Raw genomic sequence first — 20,587 nt, 5'->3', positions numbered from 1 at the left:
GCTATGGGAGTGATTTGAATAGACTGCTATTACATTGTGATGCAGTGTTCTCTAAAGAGCTGAGTCTTAACTCTTTCCTAAACTGGAGTAGCGTTGGAGAGGTCCTGATGAATACAGGGAAGGTGTTCCTGATCCTGAGTGCACAGATGGAAACCAGACCTCTTCCCTTGTTTACTCTTTTGCCTCCAGTCTGATGGTGCCTTGGCTGTGTGGTGCGGAGAACCACCAGAGGTGGTTGGTGTGCCATCCAGATAGGTGGTACTGTAGGTAGTGTTGACTTTTTAAATGATGTAGCTAGGTTTGAAGTTGGTGCGGGACGGCAAGGTGAGTCAGTCGAGTTCCATCAAGATGGGAAGATGTGATCACATTTCTTCTGCCCATGGATTAAATGTGTGGTGCTGTGTTGGATGCCCTTGTAGGGAGAGATGCAGGGGGGACCAGCGTGGAATCTGTGAGGCCAAGGAGCAGGTCAATAAACAAGAAACAAGGGCTTCAAGAGCAGTTCCGAGGTTACTTTTTGTGAGATGGGTACTAAATGAATGTGTGTGAGGCATTAGTATATGGAGGGATGTGTAGACAGGTGAATAAACTGATGGATGGATGCATGAATGTGTGTGCATAGATGGATGAATGAACAGGTGTACATAGATAGATGAATGTATGATATGTGCCAGTGGTTGAATGAAAAAGCGAATAAGTGGCCATCGGTGAGGAAGGGTAAATGATGGGCCTGGATAGACGGATGTCTCAACTATTGTGTTACCTCTTTCAAATGGCTCTTGTCTACCCTATTTTTTTGGTGCTGTTGGCTGCTTGTAAAATCATAATTTTTTTAAAAAATGTAATGGACAGGCGATCAATTTGCCTTCTGATCATTAAAAGTAAAAACTCCCAATGTTTTGTTGTCTGCATTCGAAGGGCCCAATTCACCAAAAATTTGAAAAAATACAAAAAGAAATCCACATAAAAATGTTTTTCCTAATTTATTAAAAAAATATTTCCAGGGGTTTCTGGGTGTCCTCCTATAAAGGTCATGTGACTTTCTAGGTAATCTCCTTTTCCCATTGCGGATTGCTTCTGTAGATGAGATCTCCACACAGCAGGAATAGCATCCCCTCTGCAAATGCACTTTTATTTCTCCATGACGGAAATATTTTTCCTATAGGGAAATCCCTAGCTGGCCCCCTTAAGCAGATTTAGGCTAGCTTGTGGTCTGGAGTAAGTTTACAACCCTTTCCAGGGTGGAAAGGAGAGAGAGAAGAGTTTGAGAATTCAGTCAAACATACTGGTTAGTGAATATTCCCAAACTTCCAAGGCAAACTACACCTTGAAATGCCCACTTCCTACCCCTAGGATCTAGGCACCTGTAGCAGAGATATCTGGGCTTGTAAATCTGTTTACAGGAGCCATTATTCCCTTTGTGGATTCCTGGCATATGTAAACTTACATGTACAGGCTAATTTACACATGGGAATTAGACCCAAAGTGTCTCAACGTGCATATAGATGGGTGAGTAGTGACTAGACGGGTTTGTGGTTTGATCGCTACCCTGATGGAGGTTTGCATGGGTGCATACTTGGATGAATGGAAAATGGTAAGTGCTGGAGAATGGATAAATGCATGGTCACGTTGAAGGGATGAAGGTATATGTGACTGAATGATTTGCAAAAATTTATTGAAAAGGTTCAATTTGCATGAAGACTGTTTCTTTCGGTCGAAATGGGTTAGTTAGAATTTGCATTTATCATATCACCCTTCCCTTTGAGCACTAGAAAAAATGTTTTTTACATTTATTTATGCGTTGCTCACTTTTGATTTTGAATTGTTTTCTCTATAACGTTTCAAGCCATTAAATGGATTATTTTCTTTTTTTGTCTCCTCTTTCGGTCGCCCGTCCCTCTTCCGACCCCCTGGCCCTTTTCTTCACTTCTACCTTGCCAGAAAAGTGCGTGTGCAAGGAGAGGATGCTGGGAAGTGTTGTGGACTTCTGCCAGATGAAATACGCCTACGGTAAGTGCCAGGAAAGGGGTGGACCTTGTTTGACCTGAATGGACAGCTTTGCAATCATTTTCCAAAAATAAACCACGTTCCCGGTGCAGCGCCCTCCCAGGAACCAATACAAAGCCGTGCTGCCAATATGTATCCCTTGAGTGAGCTCCCACGAGGATGACTTCCGGGTTACCAGCCACACCCACCACTTTGACTCTAAAGTGAACTCAATTACATCCCTTTTATAGCACGTCTGGCGCCCACATTCCTGCAGCCGGCGCGGACGGTCGTGTATGTATAGGATTCTCAAGGGCTCACTTTTGGCTATTTCGTTTCCCCTATATCGAGTCTCCAAATCTATAAATATATGCCTCTCTTAGACGGACGTGTAACCTGACACAGCTGTGGGGATTGCAACATGCTAAGAGTATATTGGGAAGCATTTGCTAAGGGTGGGCTGCTGTAGGCATGGCAACGTTTCACAGCTTTGAGGATGCCCGCCTGACATTACAAATCCGGCTGGGCTTTTATTGGAAAGGCTTTCGCATACACTCATGTTTTGAATGATCACAAATGCTGACGTAGCAATAGATGCTACAATTAATTTGAAACATCTGGAGGTCTGTCATGTAGAACGCTATTGTTTATGTATAGTGATCTATTATTTATGTATCGATTTTATCTCAAGCACTCTGCATAGAACATTTCATACGCAATTGCCCACTCGGAATTGGCATTCGTTATATCAACCTCGGTAGGATGAAAGGCTGAGTTCATATTGCCAAGACTCCAATCTGTGACCTGCAGCTGACCCTCAGAACTCAACAACAAGCCCTCAAGCCGCTCAGCTGGAGACTGACTTTCGTTGGCTTGGCACCTGTTATGTCCCTGGGAGAGCCACCGCTTGGCGCGCGCGGCTGCATAGGCTTTAACAGCACGCGGCGCTTAATATGGCACGCACAGCACAGGAGTGGGCGTGGCCCGGATCTGCGGCGCCTGGCAGTTCCTTTTATAAGGGAGGGCACCTGACCTCCGACTCAACCCCCGGCCCATCACTGAGCTGACCTTGTGATACAACCTCAACTGTGGGAAAGCGTCACACATCAATAAGACAACCTAAACAGCGACTAAAACATTCAAAATGAATGTGGAGTAATGAGGCTACTGCCTCGGTATCCAAAAACTCACCACTGTCAGAAGGAATCTGACAGACGAAAACAAGATAGACGACCTCCGACTCAACCAAAACCTCCTCAACACCGGGTGTCCCACTCGGAACGCCCCTCCGCATAGAACACTGCATTCCTCCTCAATCATGATTGAACGAGAACTCTGAAACTGGCCTAAGTCGGGACATAAACCATAAATGGCACACATGAAACCATTGAAGGGCTCTCTGAGCAGGATGACCGGTTGAATCTGTCAGGTATCATGATGTATTTATTATAAGTCCAACACGAAGTCCTGGTACATCTGGAATGTAGTAGAATTGCCCCAGAGGATATAGCGAGGAAGACCACAGTGCTGGTAGTCTGCTGGCTGGCTTGGACCTCTCCTGTGCTCAGGACAGGGGCTCTTGATATATTATCTTTGGCATTGTTGCACGTCGAGCCAGGTGCACCCAGGACTTTGTAGAGCTCACAATGTCTGACTTTTCTGCTCAACAAGGGTGTCAAGCCCTGGTACGCAGACTTTTCTGCGGAGTTGGTTCTTGGTTTTAACACAGCCTTGCTGGGAGCAGTGTGCCAGATCAGCTACTATTTGGGCCAGGCTCCTTGGGAGAACCTGTCAGGGTCCCCTCAGAAGGCACCATGTGGTGATTGACATTTATTTTGTACATGGTTAGCAATATTATGGTTTGCCTTGCGGTCTCAGTCCGCTGCAACAGGCCATTGTTGATGGTTTTCCAGTTTCTGGATTGTACAACCACTGTGGTCAATTGCAGGCAGTCTTCTGTGCCGGTGGCTTCCACAATATTTCCTAGAGACATTGGAAGAGTTTGCAATCGATCCACAATCATCTGGCGTGCTCTTCGATTTCATCTGCCTCAGTCTCCTAATGGGGCGTGGCCGGTCGGGCATGCCCTGACCGGTAGTCAGCGGGATTGTTTGCTCCAGGCATGTACTTGACTTAAAAGTAATATTCTTGCAGCTTGAGGGTCCATTTTTCAGTCTGGGGAGGGGGCTTCACCAAGGACTTTTGAAAAAGGAAATGGCGGCTTGTCGTCGCTGTTGACTGTAAATGGGTGACTGTACAGGTTAGAGGAAAACGCCTGCAGTCCCAATCAGTGGTTTAAATGGGCTGGTACTCACAGGTACTGAGTACCGGCACTTCTTCTTTTTATAAAGCTGAGTACCGGCACTTTTCCAGTGCCAAGGAGAGTACCGGCACTCTGATTGGTCAGATGGGCACTGGGCCGATGCCTAAGGGCCAGCTGTGCCCCATTTATTTGGCAGCATGTTTGCCGTTTTGGCGCCTGCTGGAGGCCTGCGGCTGGGTTAAGTGGGCCTCTGCTCCCGAAGCTCTCATTGTCCTCAGCCGCCCCTGCCAGGCCTCCATGCTGGGCCGTCTTGTTAGTGTATTGGGCATCGGCTGCCAGGGACACAGTGGTGTGTGCAGCCTGAATGGGTGGGAGGAAAGAGAGCCTGCATAAGTGACCGTGCCACTAAACGCTTGGCCTCCCACTGAGGCCTGACTCACTTGCTCCTGCAATTCCATCCCCACCCCTGTCCACCTGCTGCGATATTGACAGGGATGAGGTGGTGGAGATGGCCTACGCGGCCTGCCTGGAGCCCAGGTGAGGTGGGAGGAGGTGTACTGACCTGCCCATCAGAGACCAGCATTGTTCTTCCTCTGACCTCTGCCCTACTGGACTCTGCCCATGCTAACGACCCTGCAGTGCTCACTGCCTGCCACTGCAAGCTCTCCGGCCCTGTGGCATTCTACCGAGGGAAGAGGAAGGAGAATGGGGTGAAAGATGGTGAAGGGTGAGGGGGCAGAGATAGAAGTAACAGAGGAGAGTTTAAAGGGGAAAAAATATAGACAGAAGGGTTCAGTGCAGACAGAGATAGGGAAGAGATCAAGGCGGCTGTGGAAAGAGTAACAGAGACACGGAGATGGCAGATTAGAAATAGAAAGAGTGATAGGAGAGAATCAGGACACCCAGGAGGTATTTGAAAAGAAATGCGTCTAATGCTTGTTATTAATGATGCTTTGCCAGTTTCTCTCGTCCTGGCGCACATGGATTCCTAGCCTGGAAGGGCTAAAAGTACTGTTGATGGCTTGGCTGCATTCAGGGTTTAGAAGCTCCTTCATTGCTCCCAGAAGTACTTCACACCACCCTTTATTAGCATGTGTACCTTTTAATCTGCACATATGGAATTTTCGAGACAACTGTCAAGGGCAATGCAAGGGCAAAATGAATACTCAATAGAAGTGTTTCTATCATATCTCATCCCGCCTCTAACCCCGCCCACTAGCCACGCCCCCAACTCAATTTAATGAGTACCTGCACATATTTTTTCCATTTAAGGCACTGGTTCCGATGAATTGCGATTGCCTCCCTCTCTATGTGGGAGTAGCTCTGCTATGTGGGACTGAGTGCTCCACTGTCGTAGCCGATGGAAGCCCACTCCCTGCACAACTGTTTCTGTGACAGGACGGCTCCTAGGCCAGTGGGGCTGACATCCACTGACAGCTCAGTTTCCTTCTGACGGTCAAAATAGGCAAGGGCGATATGTTCCGATAGCAGTCATTTAGGGGCTTGGAAAGTTTGTTCATCTTCTGCACCCCATCTCCACGGCGGGGGTGCCTTTGTGAGTTCTCAGAGGGATCTGGTGAGGGTGGTCACGTTTTGCATAAAACAGCCACAGTACGTAACCATCCCCAGGAAATGCCTGACACTTGTCACTTTGGTCAGAGCAGTTGCAGATTGGATGTCAGGGACTTTGGAGTGGTCAGGGGTAATCCCCTTTGCTGACAAATGGTATCCATAGAAGCATATTTCTTTCTTTAGGAATTCACATTTTTGCTATGCATGGCGAGACCGCTATTTTGAAGTCGGCAGAATATGCCTGGTTGTCAGCACAGATGTTCTTCAAGAGTCGGTGTATGTACCCAGGTACCGCCGCTAACATATAAGAATCCTGCCGGTTGTAGTCTGCAGTGAATTGCTGCTAAGGCCTTCGGCTGGCCCGCGTTGGGTCCCCTGTGAGAGGTATGGTGTTGCCAGGTAGGCTGGAGAGTGGTTCGCTGTGGATGGCGGGACACCAAGGTGAGCGGGCAGGGTGTAGGTCAACGCCCACCTCATCCACAGTTGTTTTGTCCCTCAGACAGGGACCTCTTGGTGGGCGCGGCTGGGTAGGCCTTAACAGCGGGTGGTGCGTAATGATGCACACAAACACAGGAGCATCCTGGGCCCAGCAGTCCCTTTTATTAATGAGGTCACCAGATCTCTGACTCAACCAAAAACTCCTCAACCAGGGAGTGCCTTTCGGAACACTGGGAACCCCCCTCCCAGGGGCGCAACTAGGTCTTAATTTCGGGGGGGGCTAACATGGCAGAGGAAGGGGCGTGGCTAATGTAAATCAATGGGGCGGAGCTAAAATGGCAGATAATCAGGATCGGTTAATGCTCAGGTCAAGCTGAGAAAAAAATGTGGTGAATTCTACATTTGAAACTGGACAACAATTAACGCACACATTTTTGTTAGTTTGATGCATTGCCCCCCAAAACCCATACTCACCCTGAATCTTAAAATTACCCCTGGCACACCAAAACACATACCCACGCTGAACCCTAAAATTAACCCCTTCACACCCTAAAACCCATACCCGCCCTGAAATCTGTAATTACCCCTGGCACCCCAAAACCCATACCCATCCTATCCCTAAAATTATCCCTCCCCGGCACCCCAAAACCCATACCCACCCCACACCCTAAAATTACCCCCTGGCACCCCAAAACCCAATACCACCCTGAACTCTAAAATCACCCCCCTGGAGCCCCAAAACCCATACCCGCCCTGAACCTTAAATTACCCCTGGCACCCCAGAAACCATACCCATGCTGAACCATAAATTCCCCCTTGCCCCCCAAAATCCAAACCCACCCTGAACCTTAAAATTACCCCAGGCACCCCAAAACCCATACCCATGCTGAACCATAAATTCCCATCTGGCACCCCATAACCCATACCCACCATGAACCCTAAAATAGCCCCCTGACATCCCAAACCCACACCTGCCCTAAACCCTAAAATTACCCCTGGCACTATAAAACACATACCCACGCCGAACCCTAAAATTAATCCCATGGCACCTCAAAACCCACACCCACCCTGAACCTTACAATTACCCCTGGCACCCCAAACCCCATACCCATGAACCCTAAAATTACCCCTGGCACACCAAAACACATACCCACGCTGAACCCTAAAATGTCCCCTGGCACCCCATACCCACCCTGAACCATAAATTCCCCGCTGGCACCCCATAACCTATACCCACCCTGAACCCTAAAATTGCCCCCTGACACCCCAAAACCCACACCTGCCCTGGACCCTAAAATTACCCCTTTCACACCAAAACACATACCCACATTTGAAACTGGACAACAATTAACGCACACATTTTTGTTAGTTTGATGCATTGCCCCCCAAAACCCATACTCACCCTGAATCTTAAAATTACCCCTGGCACACCAAAACACATACCCACGCTGAACCCTAAAATTAACCCCTTCACACCCTAAAACCCATACCCGCCCTGAAATCTGTAATTACCCCTGGCACCCCAAAACCCATACCCATCCTATCCCTAAAATTATCCCTCCCCGGCACCCCAAAACCCATACCCACCCCACACCCTAAAATTACCCCCTGGCACCCCAAAACCCAATACCACCCTGAACTCTAAAATCACCCCCCTGGAGCCCCAAAACCCATACCCGCCCTGAACCTTAAATTACCCCTGGCACCCCAGAAACCATACCCATGCTGAACCATAAATTCCCCCTTGCCCCCCAAAATCCAAACCCACCCTGAACCTTAAAATTACCCCAGGCACCCCAAAACCCATACCCATGCTGAACCATAAATTCCCATCTGGCACCCCATAACCCATACCCACCATGAACCCTAAAATAGCCCCCTGACATCCCAAACCCACACCTGCCCTAAACCCTAAAATTACCCCTGGCACTATAAAACACATACCCACGCCGAACCCTAAAATTAATCCCATGGCACCTCAAAACCCACACCCACCCTGAACCTTACAATTACCCCTGGCACCCCAAACCCCATACCCATGAACCCTAAAATTACCCCTGGCACACCAAAACACATACCCACGCTGAACCCTAAAATGTCCCCTGGCACCCCATACCCACCCTGAACCATAAATTCCCCGCTGGCACCCCATAACCTATACCCACCCTGAACCCTAAAATTGCCCCCTGACACCCCAAAACCCACACCTGCCCTGGACCCTAAAATTACCCCTTTCACACCAAAACACATACCCACGCTGAACCCTAAAATGTCCCCTGGCACCCCATACCCACCCTGAACCCTAAAATAGCCCCCTGACATCCCAAAACCCACACCTGCCCTAAACCTTAAAATTACCCCTGGCACCCCAAAACCCATACCCATGCTGAACCATAAATTCCCCCCGGCACCCCATAACCTATACCCACCCTGAACCATAAATTTCCCCCTGACACCCCAAAACCCACACCTGCCCTGAACCCTAAAATTACCCCTGGCACACCAAAACACATACCCACGCTGAACCCTAAAATGTCCCCTGGCACCCCATACCCACCCTAAACCCTAAAATAGCCCCCTGACATCCCAAAACCCACACCTGCCCTGAACCCTAAAATTACCCCTTGCACACCAAAACACATACCCACGCTGAACCCTAAAATGTCCCCTGGCACCCCATACCCACCCTGAACCCTAAAATAGCCCCCTGACATCCCAAAACCCACACCTGCCCTAAACCCTAAAATTACCCCTGGCACCCCAAAACCCATACCCATGCTGAACCATAAATTCCCCCCGGCACCCCATAACCCATACCCACCCTGAACCATAAATTCACCCCATAACCCATACCCACCCTGAACCCTAAAATTGCCCCCTGACACCCCAAAACTCACACCTGCCCTGAACCCTAAAATTACCCCTGGCACACCAAAACACATACCCGCTCAGAACCCTAAAATTACCCCCTGGCACGCCAATCCGTAACCCACCCGTAACCCACCCTGAACCATAAAATTACTCCCTGGCACCCTAAAACCCACACCCACCCTGAACTCTAAAATTACCCACTAGCACCCCAAAAAAAAATGAACACTACAAACTTACACTACATTTGCATATTTGGAGGGGACTGTCCTCTTTGACGTTTCTATGTATGTAAGTCAAGAACAACATTCACAGTAACCAAGGGGCATATGTATGAAAGTTTGGTTTTGCTATTCTCAAATAGCAAATTTTACAGAATCGCTATTTGAGAATGGCAAAACGAGATGTATGTAGGATTTGCAAAAAAAATTGTGAATCCTACATATTCCATAATTGTGAATCGCAAAGTGCGATTCACAATTACGGAAACCCTCTCCATTCATTCCTATGGGCCTAGAGGCCTATAGGAATGAATGGGAAGACATTCTCAATTTGGGCCATATGTATCATCAAACCAATTTGCATTTCCAAAATAGCGAATTTTAAGGAATCGCTATTTTGGAAATGCAAAATGGTATGTATGAACAAAATCGCTTTTATATAGCGATTCCTTACCATTCCTAATTTGCGATTAGCAAATTGCTAATTGCAAATTACCCATTAATTTCTATGGGCCAGGAGGCCCATAGGAATGAAGGGGCAATTTGCGATTAGCAATTAGCTAATCGCAAATTAGGAATTTTTTCAAGGGTGCAGGGGTGTCTCAAGAACACCCTGCTGCACCCCTGAAAAAGACATTTGGGGGCATATGGCGCACATACATGCCCTAAGGGCATGTATGGGCGTCATATGGCACCTTTGGTTTGTTTGAAAAAAGCATTATTAAAAGAATTCGCAACTTACCACCAACTGGAAGTTGGTGGCAATTTGCGATTCCTTAATGGCATTTTTTTCTTTTTTTTTCTCTGATACATTGCATTTAAGGAATCGCAAAATTTGCGATTCCTTAAGTGCAATCGCAAAATAAGGAATAGCAATTTTTGCGATTCCTTATTTTGATGCAAAAATGTTTGATACATACCATTTAGGTATTTAGCATTCGCAAAGGCCGAAATTCGCAGAATTTCGGCCTTTGCGAATTCTAAATGGCTTGATACATATGGCCCCTAGATATGTAGGCAGTATGTAATGCTGTGCTGAAAAATGCATTAAAGTTACTGGAACTTACACAAAAAACTGCTGCCTGACAACAGGGGGAAAGGGATGGCCAGTGCAGGTGAAGCTTTTCCTTTGTAAATTAATTCCTGCTGGCGTCATAGCCCAGGGGTTGCTGTCCGTGCACTTGTATGAAATACACATCTATACAAGTGCACAGACAGCACCCCATGGGCTATGACGCCAGCAGAAATTCCTTTACAAAGGAAAAGCATCACCTTAACTGGCCAGCCCTTTCCCCCTGCTGTGCACTTCACACCCCATGCTCACAAGCGATCAAGTGCTTAAGTGAAATCCCTGCCTTCAGGCAAGGATTTCACCTCGCGGCGCCACCGTAAAGGAACACAAGAGGTGGGGGCAGGAGGTCACTCACTGAAGCAGAGGCTGGCTGGCTCGGGCTGCTGGGCCTCTCAGAAAGCATTAAAAAAATCATTCTCCGATCGGATGCTATCTTGCACCATTTCAGTGCGTGTAATCTTAGCCCGGGCAGAGGAGGCGACGGGGGGGGGGGGGGGGGGGGGGGGCTGAAGCCCGGTGAGCCCAATGGGTGTTGCGCGCCTGCCCCCTCCGCATACAACACTACAGCACCCTCTACAGCCCTTGGTTTACATGTCTATAGCTCTATATTGGTTGCATGGTGGGGTAGCTCCGTAATTCGTTCATAGAGAGTGAAGTGCTCCAATAGCACATATGGTGAATTTGAACCCCATAACTAGTATATTAGCGGTGGAAAGGTTGCCATCCTGCAATAGTGACATCTAGTGGCTTTTGGGGGTATGGCATGTCCTTGGAACTCAGAAAAGCATGGTATCTTCATCTATTTTTGTTTATTTATGTTTTTTTGTGATACGGTTACCTGCCATCATTGAAAAAATAAGTTTGCGATAAAGCACAGGAAAAGTGAAAAACAGACAGGAGGATCCGAGTGTCAGTCTCAAAAATATGTATCTGCCTCTCAAAATGCAGTGCCAAGGTCTCACTGGGACAGAGAGAGAAAGAAAGTAGACACAGTCTCTCAAACTAGGAGACCCTCCCCGGAGGTGTAGCAACCTGCAGAAAAACCCGATCAGTACCTGGCACTCACATTCCTCTGAAAGGCCAGTAAGTCTGGGGCATAGCCCCAGAAGGCATGTCGCACCAGAGCTCTCAGAAGTAAGTCACTGGGTCGAGGAACTTTTCAATAGCCTGATGTCAGCGACCTAAGGTTAACTGACACTTTTCAAAGCATTTCCGTACACTTTCTGCAGCTCTACACTTGGACCATGCAGGTGTTACCATTTAGAAAAAATGAGCATATGACCATGGTAAACGTATAACCGGATTGCATCTAAATGCACAAAGTGTATTTTCACTTCTTTTGCAATGACTCTCCCTGACCACTCCTATCATTCTTATTAGAACATTGGAATGCCTGGTGCTCTATTGAAGACAATGAAGTGCTCTAGGCTTCTAATGGCCGGTAGTAGCCTGGAGCTCCAACATTCCAATGTTTGTTCACATCAATAGCTGTGAACAAAGGCCTCACGGAGCCAGAGGTGATTGCAACCCCCTTAGGTTCCGTGAGGTCTTTGTTTTACTATTTAGAACATTCTGCCCTCTAGATTTTTCAGTGAGTGGATGTGATATACACCTCACCTAAATTTCCAGAAGTGAATTACACTTACTCTTGAGAGGAAGCGCTGTGAATCAGACCGCTTTACCTAAATTGGGACTTTTACAAATCAGACCTTTCTACCTTGAAGAGGTATCTGAACTTTATGGGCCACGACCGTTGAGAATGGAAGAAATTTGATGTAAAGTCTGAGGACATCTTTTGGTTCCAAATACCCTTAATGCACATATACCAAGTAACATTACTCAGTTTGTTTATGCACCTGCAACAGAACTCTGTGAGCATCCAATCAATCAATCAATCAATCAATCAATCAAATTTATAAAGCGAGCTACTCACCCGCTAGGGTCTCAAGGCGCTGGGAGGGGTGGGTCCGCTACTTCTCGAATAGCCAGGTCTTGAGTTGTTTCCTGAAGGAGAGATGGTCCTGGGTCAGCCGTAGGTGGATGGGGAGGGAGTTCCATGTCTTGGCCGCCAGGTAGGAGAAGGATCTTCCTCCGGCGGTAGCTCTGCGAATGCGTGGGACGGTGGCGAGGGCGAGGCTGGTCGAGCGGAGCTGGCGGGTAGGCATGTAGAATGTGAGGCGGTTGTTGAGGTACTTGGGGCCCAAGTCGTGGAGAGCCTTGTGTGCGTGGGTGAGGACTCAAAACGTGATCCTCTTGCTGACGGGAAGCCAGTGCAATCCACCAATGAAGTGAGTGACACTGAGTTGAGTCATAACACTACTTCGGTAGAGATTATACAGAGTGCAGGGGCTGGTGTTGTTTTCCAGTGCTTGCAATGTAGTATGAAAGGTGCATAACAACTGGAGACATATCATGAACTTTTGTGGAAAAGAAAAACGAAGCAGTGCACCTGCTTCTCAATGAGATTCTGCGGTTTACAGCACATCCATTAGCTTGATTATTCTCTGAGTCAGAACATGGCCTGCAGATACCATAGCTTGGAAATAAAGAACGTCAACTACATCTCTTGTTTCTTTGAGCTGTGCTGCCTGCAGCCCATGCACTAACATGCACACTTAATAAATCAGCAGAAGTACACATAGTGTCCTTATGCTGAATAAGGTGGCTTAGTGGACTAATGCATCTACTGCAGGGGCCTCATGTTCACAGGTTCAAATCCCGGTGGGTCCACTCTGCCTTTCATCCATCTGAAGTTGATAAAATGAGTACCATTGAATTGGGTAGCAATAAACATCTGTTATTGAGCGCCAAGATACATACAGGTGAACGTGCGCTTTACAAATACACATGCTAAGCTATGCACTACTCTGTTCTGTGCCTGTTCAAAGTATTCATGGTACGGCCCCTGGTGCTCAGTAGCACCAGCAAGTTACCATGAGCTCCGGACAGCAAAGCTCAGAAATATGGAGAAACAGCCACCACAGCGTGGTTTCGAGCTGTGCTCTCTGCAGCTCATACACTAACTCGTAGTCCCGATTCACAGAGGCATCTACAGTCATAAAAGACACTCATGTGCACCAATAGCTAAATCCATACTTGGAGAAGTGTGGCTCACTGGTTAGAAGCGGCAGACCCTGAAGCAGAGGTCAGGCCCGGGACCAGGGTTCAATTCCCGACGCGGCAGGGTCTTGGGCTCAATGTGCGCAGACTCAATAATTCTCGCCTCGGTGCCTATTCCAATCATGGAGTCCCACTCTGCAACTCTGGGCAATAGCTTGTTTAATCTCCACAATGGCCCCAACAGCGCTAAGGATGCCTGGCCTCCACCTTGGGGGTGCCCAGGAGTGGACGCCTCACAGGGAAAGCCAGGAAGGGTTCCACAGCGGTATACAGCGCCAGGATGCCCCGAGATGGGGTGGCAGTGCGCTTTACAAGTATACACACATCATACATGAAAGGTCCTCACAAAATGTGACCTTGCAGGTGTACATACATTTTCTGCCATGTAATATTAGCTCACGGTCACGTAATATTAGGTTAGGGTAAACCCCACCCCAAAGTTTAAGAGTGGTAGTATCAAGACATGGTTTGTCTTCTAGGTTTGTGCCCGACTTCAGCTCGTTTGTTTATGCTCATTCACAAATGCCTCTGGGATGCTTTTCCATCCTGGGAATGGTCAGTGGACCATCGTAGGTTGTCACAAATCAATGGCTGGATGAAATCCCTTTCTATGGTGGGAAAGTGAACGGAACAGCTTCACACTTTGTCTGGGTCTAAACTAGGTGAAAAGGTTCCTTCACTAAAAACCATCTTTCATCCAGCGGCGATTATTTCATGAGGGCGGGGGAGGAGCGTTAGCCCGCCCGCTGTGGGGCGCGCTAAACGTGGAAATTAAAATGGCAATGGAATGATTACATTGCTGTTTTATTTTTCACAGAGGAGCGCTGTAGCCGCCAACCTGCTCACGAGCCAGGAGAAATGGGGGGGGTGTCCTCGGCTGCCGATTGGCAGCATAGAGGACTAGAGCAGTGACTTTACTGGATGCTCCAAAGTGCGCATGTCACTTTGGTCGGCTGTTTAGCCCCTGCCAAAGTGACATGCGCACTTTGAAACTCTCCACGGAAAGCAAGCACAGGCCTTCAGGGCCTGAAGTAGCATTCAGCCAACCCGTTCCATCCAATCCTGGTGCTTCTCTCATGCTGGTTAGCAGAATGAGAGCAACATCTGGATTAGTTAGGGGATCATTCTTCGTGCATCAGATTTTAAAGAAACACAAAAGAGGACGTGGAGCCTGTGGGTATCATTTTATTTTATTTATTAGAAATGTGTAATGCATGTAAGTGAGGTGATTAAGTTAGTGGTTTTGTTTTATTTAGGGTTTTTCAGTGGAGGGGTTGTTTTTATTTGGGCTTTTAGAGGGAGGGTTTGGTTTGTTTTTAGCTTTTGGAAGGAGGGGTTGTTTAATTTAGGTATTTGGGAAGTGATGGGGCACTTTGCTCACCTCACCAATTTCTAAGGCTACCGGCCGCCCCTGCTTTCATCCCAATGAAGAGAACCGAAAAGAAAAAAACAGAATTTACTCTACAAGCACATCTAATAACACCTTGAGGTACTGCAGCTTTGTGAAAGACTTTTCAAGGACTTGCTTCTGACTCGAGAGGGACATCTAGTAATGTCTTGAGGTGCTTCGGACTCTAAAAAACTTCAAGCTGTTTTTCACTTGAGAGGCTTGGGGTACTGTGGCTATGCAAAATGCCAGACCGGTTGTCCATACAGAGTTTGTTTCAAAAGTAATATTTGTGTGCAGCATTACAATTTATAGCATGCAAGTCATTAAAAAATCTAATTAACATACAATAATTTATCGAAAATCAAAGTTCTAGAATATACAGCAAGAACTGCGGCAGTTCGTTGTGGAAAACAGATTGGCGCTACTGCGTGTCAAGAGAGTAGCTGCAACGCTCTCTAAACCATAAAGAGTTACTCTGGTAACAAACAGGTTTCTGGTGGCCTGGGGAGCAGCAGCCTGGAAAGAAGTTGACAAAAGACCAGCTTCCCCCTCCCGCTGTCAGCTCAGCAGGCAGCTCCGTGGGCAGCGTTGCCAGGGGTCCTAAACCAACCGGACCGCCAGGAAGTGATTTATGTGGCATTCCAGAGCCACCTCTTCCAGTTTCCCCTGTTTCTCTTCAACTTGGCACCATCTTGTAGAGCCCAATCCTTTTGAAGAACAGAGAGGTGCTTGAGCAGATTGGATTGAAAATAATGATCTTTCTTGCAGTTCCATTTATTGGAACAGTGAATGCAATCTCCACCCAAATCAAGTTCTGATGGCTTTGTGTCTTCAATGTGTGGTTTCTGAACACAATGTGTCACTGAAGCAAGAACCTCCTATTAACTTGTGCATGTTCTAACAGGTTATCCTCTTCATTGACCCACAAAATCTTCTTCCCAGAAAAATAAAGTGAGCTTTGCCGGTAAATTAGGGCTGTGCAAAGACGCTAAGATTTGCTTCACTACGCTTCATGAAGTTTTGTGAGAAATACTGGCAATTTTACAATGCTTTTCTTTATGGGGCGAATAGATAGGCAAAAGTTGGCTTGCCGAAGACAGATCCAGCAAATTTTTTACTACAAACAAAAAACTTGACATGAACTTTGAAGTTTAGAATAGCGCCTATCAGGGGTGCTATGGAGGTTCCTGCATTTCCCACAACGGGGGGGGGGTGTGGGGGGGGGGAGGCACATCTTAGTCTTCAAATGTGGCCCCCAGAGCCCAGGCTGACCAGCTACAAACAAACAATAAGTATTGGTAAAGCCAATAGGTCTTGTGTTTACCTTTAGCAATAGGTTTTAGCGATGCTGTACCGCATTCCCGATGCTGTGCAGCATGGCCAAAGAGGGGGTAAAAAAGGTATAAAGGCGCTGTGACGCTTTCACTGCTGCAATGCCATTTTGTAGGCGAGTGGCTGCATCACCACATGTTTGTGCCTACAAACTTCTGCAGGTATCCCTTTTTCCTTTTTATTTACCACTCGACGATGGATTAGTAAATAAAGACAAAACATTTGTGCAAAAGCATTGTTTTTCCAAAGGCTACGGTGGAAACTATATATTACATGGGTGGAGAGTAAGCAACATGGAAGGCGTGGGTGGAAGCAAGACACAGGAGTGCTAGAAATAACAGGAAGGGTGGGGTAAGAAACATGGAGGGTGAGGCGAGAAGCATATGGGAAAAAGAGAGCCATGTGGAGTGCAAGGAGGAGGAAAGCACTTGGGCAAGAGAGTACAACGTGGAGCTGGGGGTAGTGAAGCATACTGGCAAGAGAGAGCCACATGGAGAGGAGAGAAGCAAACAGGTGAGAGAGAGCAACACAGGTGCAGGTATGGGAGAGAAGAGGCAAGGAGATGGTTGGAAAACAAATGCGCTCTCATGGGAGTACCTAAGCAAAAGCAAAAGGTAGTTCCCTAAAAGTGAGCGGTGGCTGGACACAGGTAAAGAGGCTTTGCTCCAGGGGTGGGCACACATAAGATGGACAAGGCAATCCATTCAAATAAGAAGCAAACAAATGAGATTGACAATGCCAGCCAATTGTAAGAAATGAGTGGGCATTGCGGGCACTGGAAGATGAAAATCAGCCTTTTGCAACCAGACGGCCTTGGTGTTTGGCAGGCTTAAATGCAAGACATGGGTGCATTTAGAGGCAGAGTCAGGCTTCCAGTAACTGATGCGTTTTCCTCACCACCTTCCCACAGGAGCAGGAAAGGAAGAACAGGCCTCATCAGAAAGCTTAAAGAGTCCTGTCACAGATTGCGCAGGGACATTTGACCTCCCAGCTTTGATGTCTTTTTAGTAGGTTTACCTTGACTGGGCAGCTGTGATTGTAAGACCCATTGTTACACATTTTTTAACATATTCAGGGAATGTGCTTTGACTTCTCCTGAGTACTATTTCTTTGTCACTTCATGCTATTGGCTATTTGGTGTATCATTCCGCCTTCTACTGAGTGTTAACATTGCAATGAATGAGGGACTATATTACACCGCAGAAGTACACTAAGGAATCACCTATTAAATTATATATCTTATAATGGCAATTTATACAAAAAAATAAGCATTTCTTTTTTCTTTGTACTGCAGCAGGCTATTTAAATGTTTTAGTTAGGATTCAACATGAAAGTCAGACCTTTTGCTCTGCCAATACTGTTTAAGACACTGGTTCCTTGTGCTTGCTAGTGGACTGGTGAACAGAACCTTGCTCTTCTTTTAAGAACATAATGTGTGCTAGACAAAAGGTGAGAGGTGAAAAGGGAAAATAAGGTGGGAGTCTGAAATAGGGATATTATATTCATTCATGCTGCATGCCACTGAGTGTGTAGCCCACAATTTCAAACACAAAGGGTGCTCCTCAAACAATACAGTAGTAAAGACCTCTATGATCGCCCCCAGTGGCTGCAATATAAAGGATTTATAATCAAACTGGATCTTGTTTTTATGGCAGTGATAAAAGCCAGGATCCTCTCCGCGCACGACAAAGGTAGCCATGCAGAAGTTGTAGTGAAAGTCAAAAAGATCCTGAAATATGGCAAAGTGAAAATTAATCGGAGCAACAGGAGCATCTACCCAGAATCCTGGATGAACAGAGGCTGCACGTGCCCTATCCTTAATCCAGGTGAGTACTGGGTGCCACTCTTTCAGGGCTGGACAAAATACTAGAAACAGTCAGATCTTTACTGGGGTAAATACTTGGATCCTTGAATACTGGGCATAAAACACACACACCGACTTGGATCCTTAATCATGGCAAATAATACAATGTGTCGATCTTTGAAACCTGGAATTAATATGATGCACAAGACCAATTATTCTTAAGCTTTGTGCCCAGGAGTTAACATCAGAACCAGTGGGCAAAAGCTTAAATCGATTTGCTTGGCCCATTGAAACTCAAGGTACTGCCCGGGGTTCACATACAGACCTCTTTACTTTAACATGCAGCCGCTGGTCAACAGCAGCACTGGCCTTCTGCTTACTCGACACAGCGCTAACAACAAAAATATGTTACCTAACCAGGCTAAATTGGTTAAAAGGTTATTTTGTATTAAAGAAAAGAAGTAACTAGGGAATCCTGCATCGCTTAACTTTAGGAATACCTTCATTTTGAAGACCTCTTGAGGCAAAGGTCTAAAAATATGACAGTCTACAAAATTCAAAAAGTGGATTTAATTAACTTGCAGAACCTTTTCACCTTAGTACCTCAGATTATATCAGTGCATTGAGAAATATCCATTTAAATGTGATAGTTTTGAAACCTGAATTTAGAAACGTTCTTGCTTCCCCCCCCCGCTCTCATAACAATGCCAATTGTGAATTAAGAGACAAGTCAGTTGATAGGTGCACCCTCTGGGTGGTCTGGGCTCCTGTTATATATGAAGAACAGAAGAGTTTATTAAATATAACACAGGAGAAGGTTCTGTACAGTGTACATCCTAAGTCATGTATTTCAAATCCCTCTTATGTGTGAGAATGGAGAAAAAGGAAGAAAATGAAAATAAAACAATATCCTAGGTTCACACATTTTCGTAAAGTGGGGAAGTCAGGATTAATTCCTTTCTGCTTTCACATTGTTTAATTCAGCTACTAGATGTATATGTTTTGCTTCCCCTACACCCACCTTACCACCAATCCCCCCTCCCCAAACCCCCTGCCCCGCTACCACCATGCTGGCATCAATGCGAACCGCGATAACATCACTGACCGGACTTTTTGCCCCTGGGAAAACGTTTGCGAGTAGTGCAAATGTCGTTCCTGGGGCACCTCTATGACTCTTGCATATTTTCGGGAAAGGGCTTCTGAAAAGGATAATTCTGTTGGATGTGCAAGCAGCATGGCCATGAATTCTGTCCTCCACTGACATGCTTTTATCTTGCTTGCAGGCATGGATTATCTCATCGCTGGGCAGGAGGACGTGCGAACAGGCAAGCTCCTGGTGAACATGCACAGTCTGGTGAAGCCATGGAAAGCGAGCTTGGGTAGGCAAGTGGTGGACATGCTCGCTATGAGGTGTAAGTGATCCCTGCGGAAATCAGAAGAAGAGAGAAGTTCACCGGAAGCAAAATCCACACTCCCCAAAGTTGGATTCCACTACATAGGGCAGGATTTACAAAAGTGAATCTACATGACAATCATTTCCAAGTAAATGGTATCCTGCAAATAAGGCCTGCACCCCGTGATTGCTGACCTGAGGTGGACACTCTTGGAATGGAGCACACGTGCATCAAAGGACTGCCCAAGGTGGTGAAAAGAAACAGTACTCTATACAGAACAATTAGCACAAGGCTCCGCACGCCTACCTCTGAGCTAGATTGTGTGTTTAAAGACAAGTAACTTAGTATGACTTCACTAGATCGCACATGCTTGAAGGAATGGACATTTCTTGTGCAGGTTTCCTGTGTTGTATGTTTCAGTGATGAGAGGAAGAACTCCCACGTTTCTGCATTTTCTCACTATAGAAACTGAAATGTTAAATTTGTAATGTTTGGACACGCTTCTTTACTTCATTAAGCCAATTTGATGAACTTCCAATTGCAGAGGACAGGCTTGGCTTTCGTTCCTGCATTGCAGGCAGTGACAAGGAATAGAAAGATGGGGTACGGACCGAGAATGCATACCTTATTTGAGATCTGCTATGTATTATATGTTAAGAAATATTTTATAGGCAGATGCACAGGGTGTAGTATGTTATTTATTTCCATTATTGAGGGAACGGAAGAGTCGAGACTCCCAAGAGGTGAAGCCTTGAGCGGGCCATGATGCCCTTACCCTGCCTTCCCTCAACACTGGGAATTAATAGCATAGTACTCTCAGGGTACCTGATAGATTGTTTATGCTATTATGTTCTTTTTATGTATGAAAGTAATAAAAACGTTATTTAACCAGAATGGGTAAAAGTGCAGTGAGATGAAATATCATTCAACAAGCCTTGTGAGTCTGCGCCAAGTTGGTTCCCTCTGTAAAGCAATTCTAACTTGGAATCTATGAAGCCATAAGGAGTGAATCACCAGTGAAGTAAGCTGTACTATGTCAATAACATGGAATTTGACCTTAGTTTGCACTTTAGTAATAGGTAAAAGCATGTTCATTGGAACACTTCTTCAGAATAAGGTTATTCAGC

General features: G+C 46.4%; 1 protein-coding gene across 1 annotated transcript in view; it reads left to right on the top strand.

Moving 5' to 3' along the window:
* The window catches only part of LOC147693022 (netrin-4-like), a 168,887-nt gene extending 148,524 nt beyond the window's left edge, over positions 1-20,363 (top strand). Inside the window, exons 7-9 of the mRNA XM_086939264.1 lie at positions 1,942-2,010; positions 17,918-18,088; positions 19,350-20,363. Coding sequence (XP_086795390.1) covers positions 1,942-2,010; positions 17,918-18,088; positions 19,350-19,486 — 377 coding nt within the window. The 3' untranslated portion in view covers positions 19,487-20,363. The remainder of the gene's footprint in view (positions 1-1,941; positions 2,011-17,917; positions 18,089-19,349) is intronic.
* Positions 20,364-20,587: the final 224 nt, after the last annotated feature.

The sequence above is a fragment of the Lissotriton vulgaris genome, chromosome 9 (genome assembly GCF_964263255.1).
Source record: "Lissotriton vulgaris chromosome 9, aLisVul1.2, whole genome shotgun sequence".
Lineage (NCBI taxonomy): Eukaryota > Metazoa > Chordata > Amphibia > Caudata > Salamandridae > Lissotriton > Lissotriton vulgaris.
The sequence above is the reverse complement of the archived record's forward strand: the minus strand, read 5'-3'. Positions and strand labels throughout refer to the sequence as shown.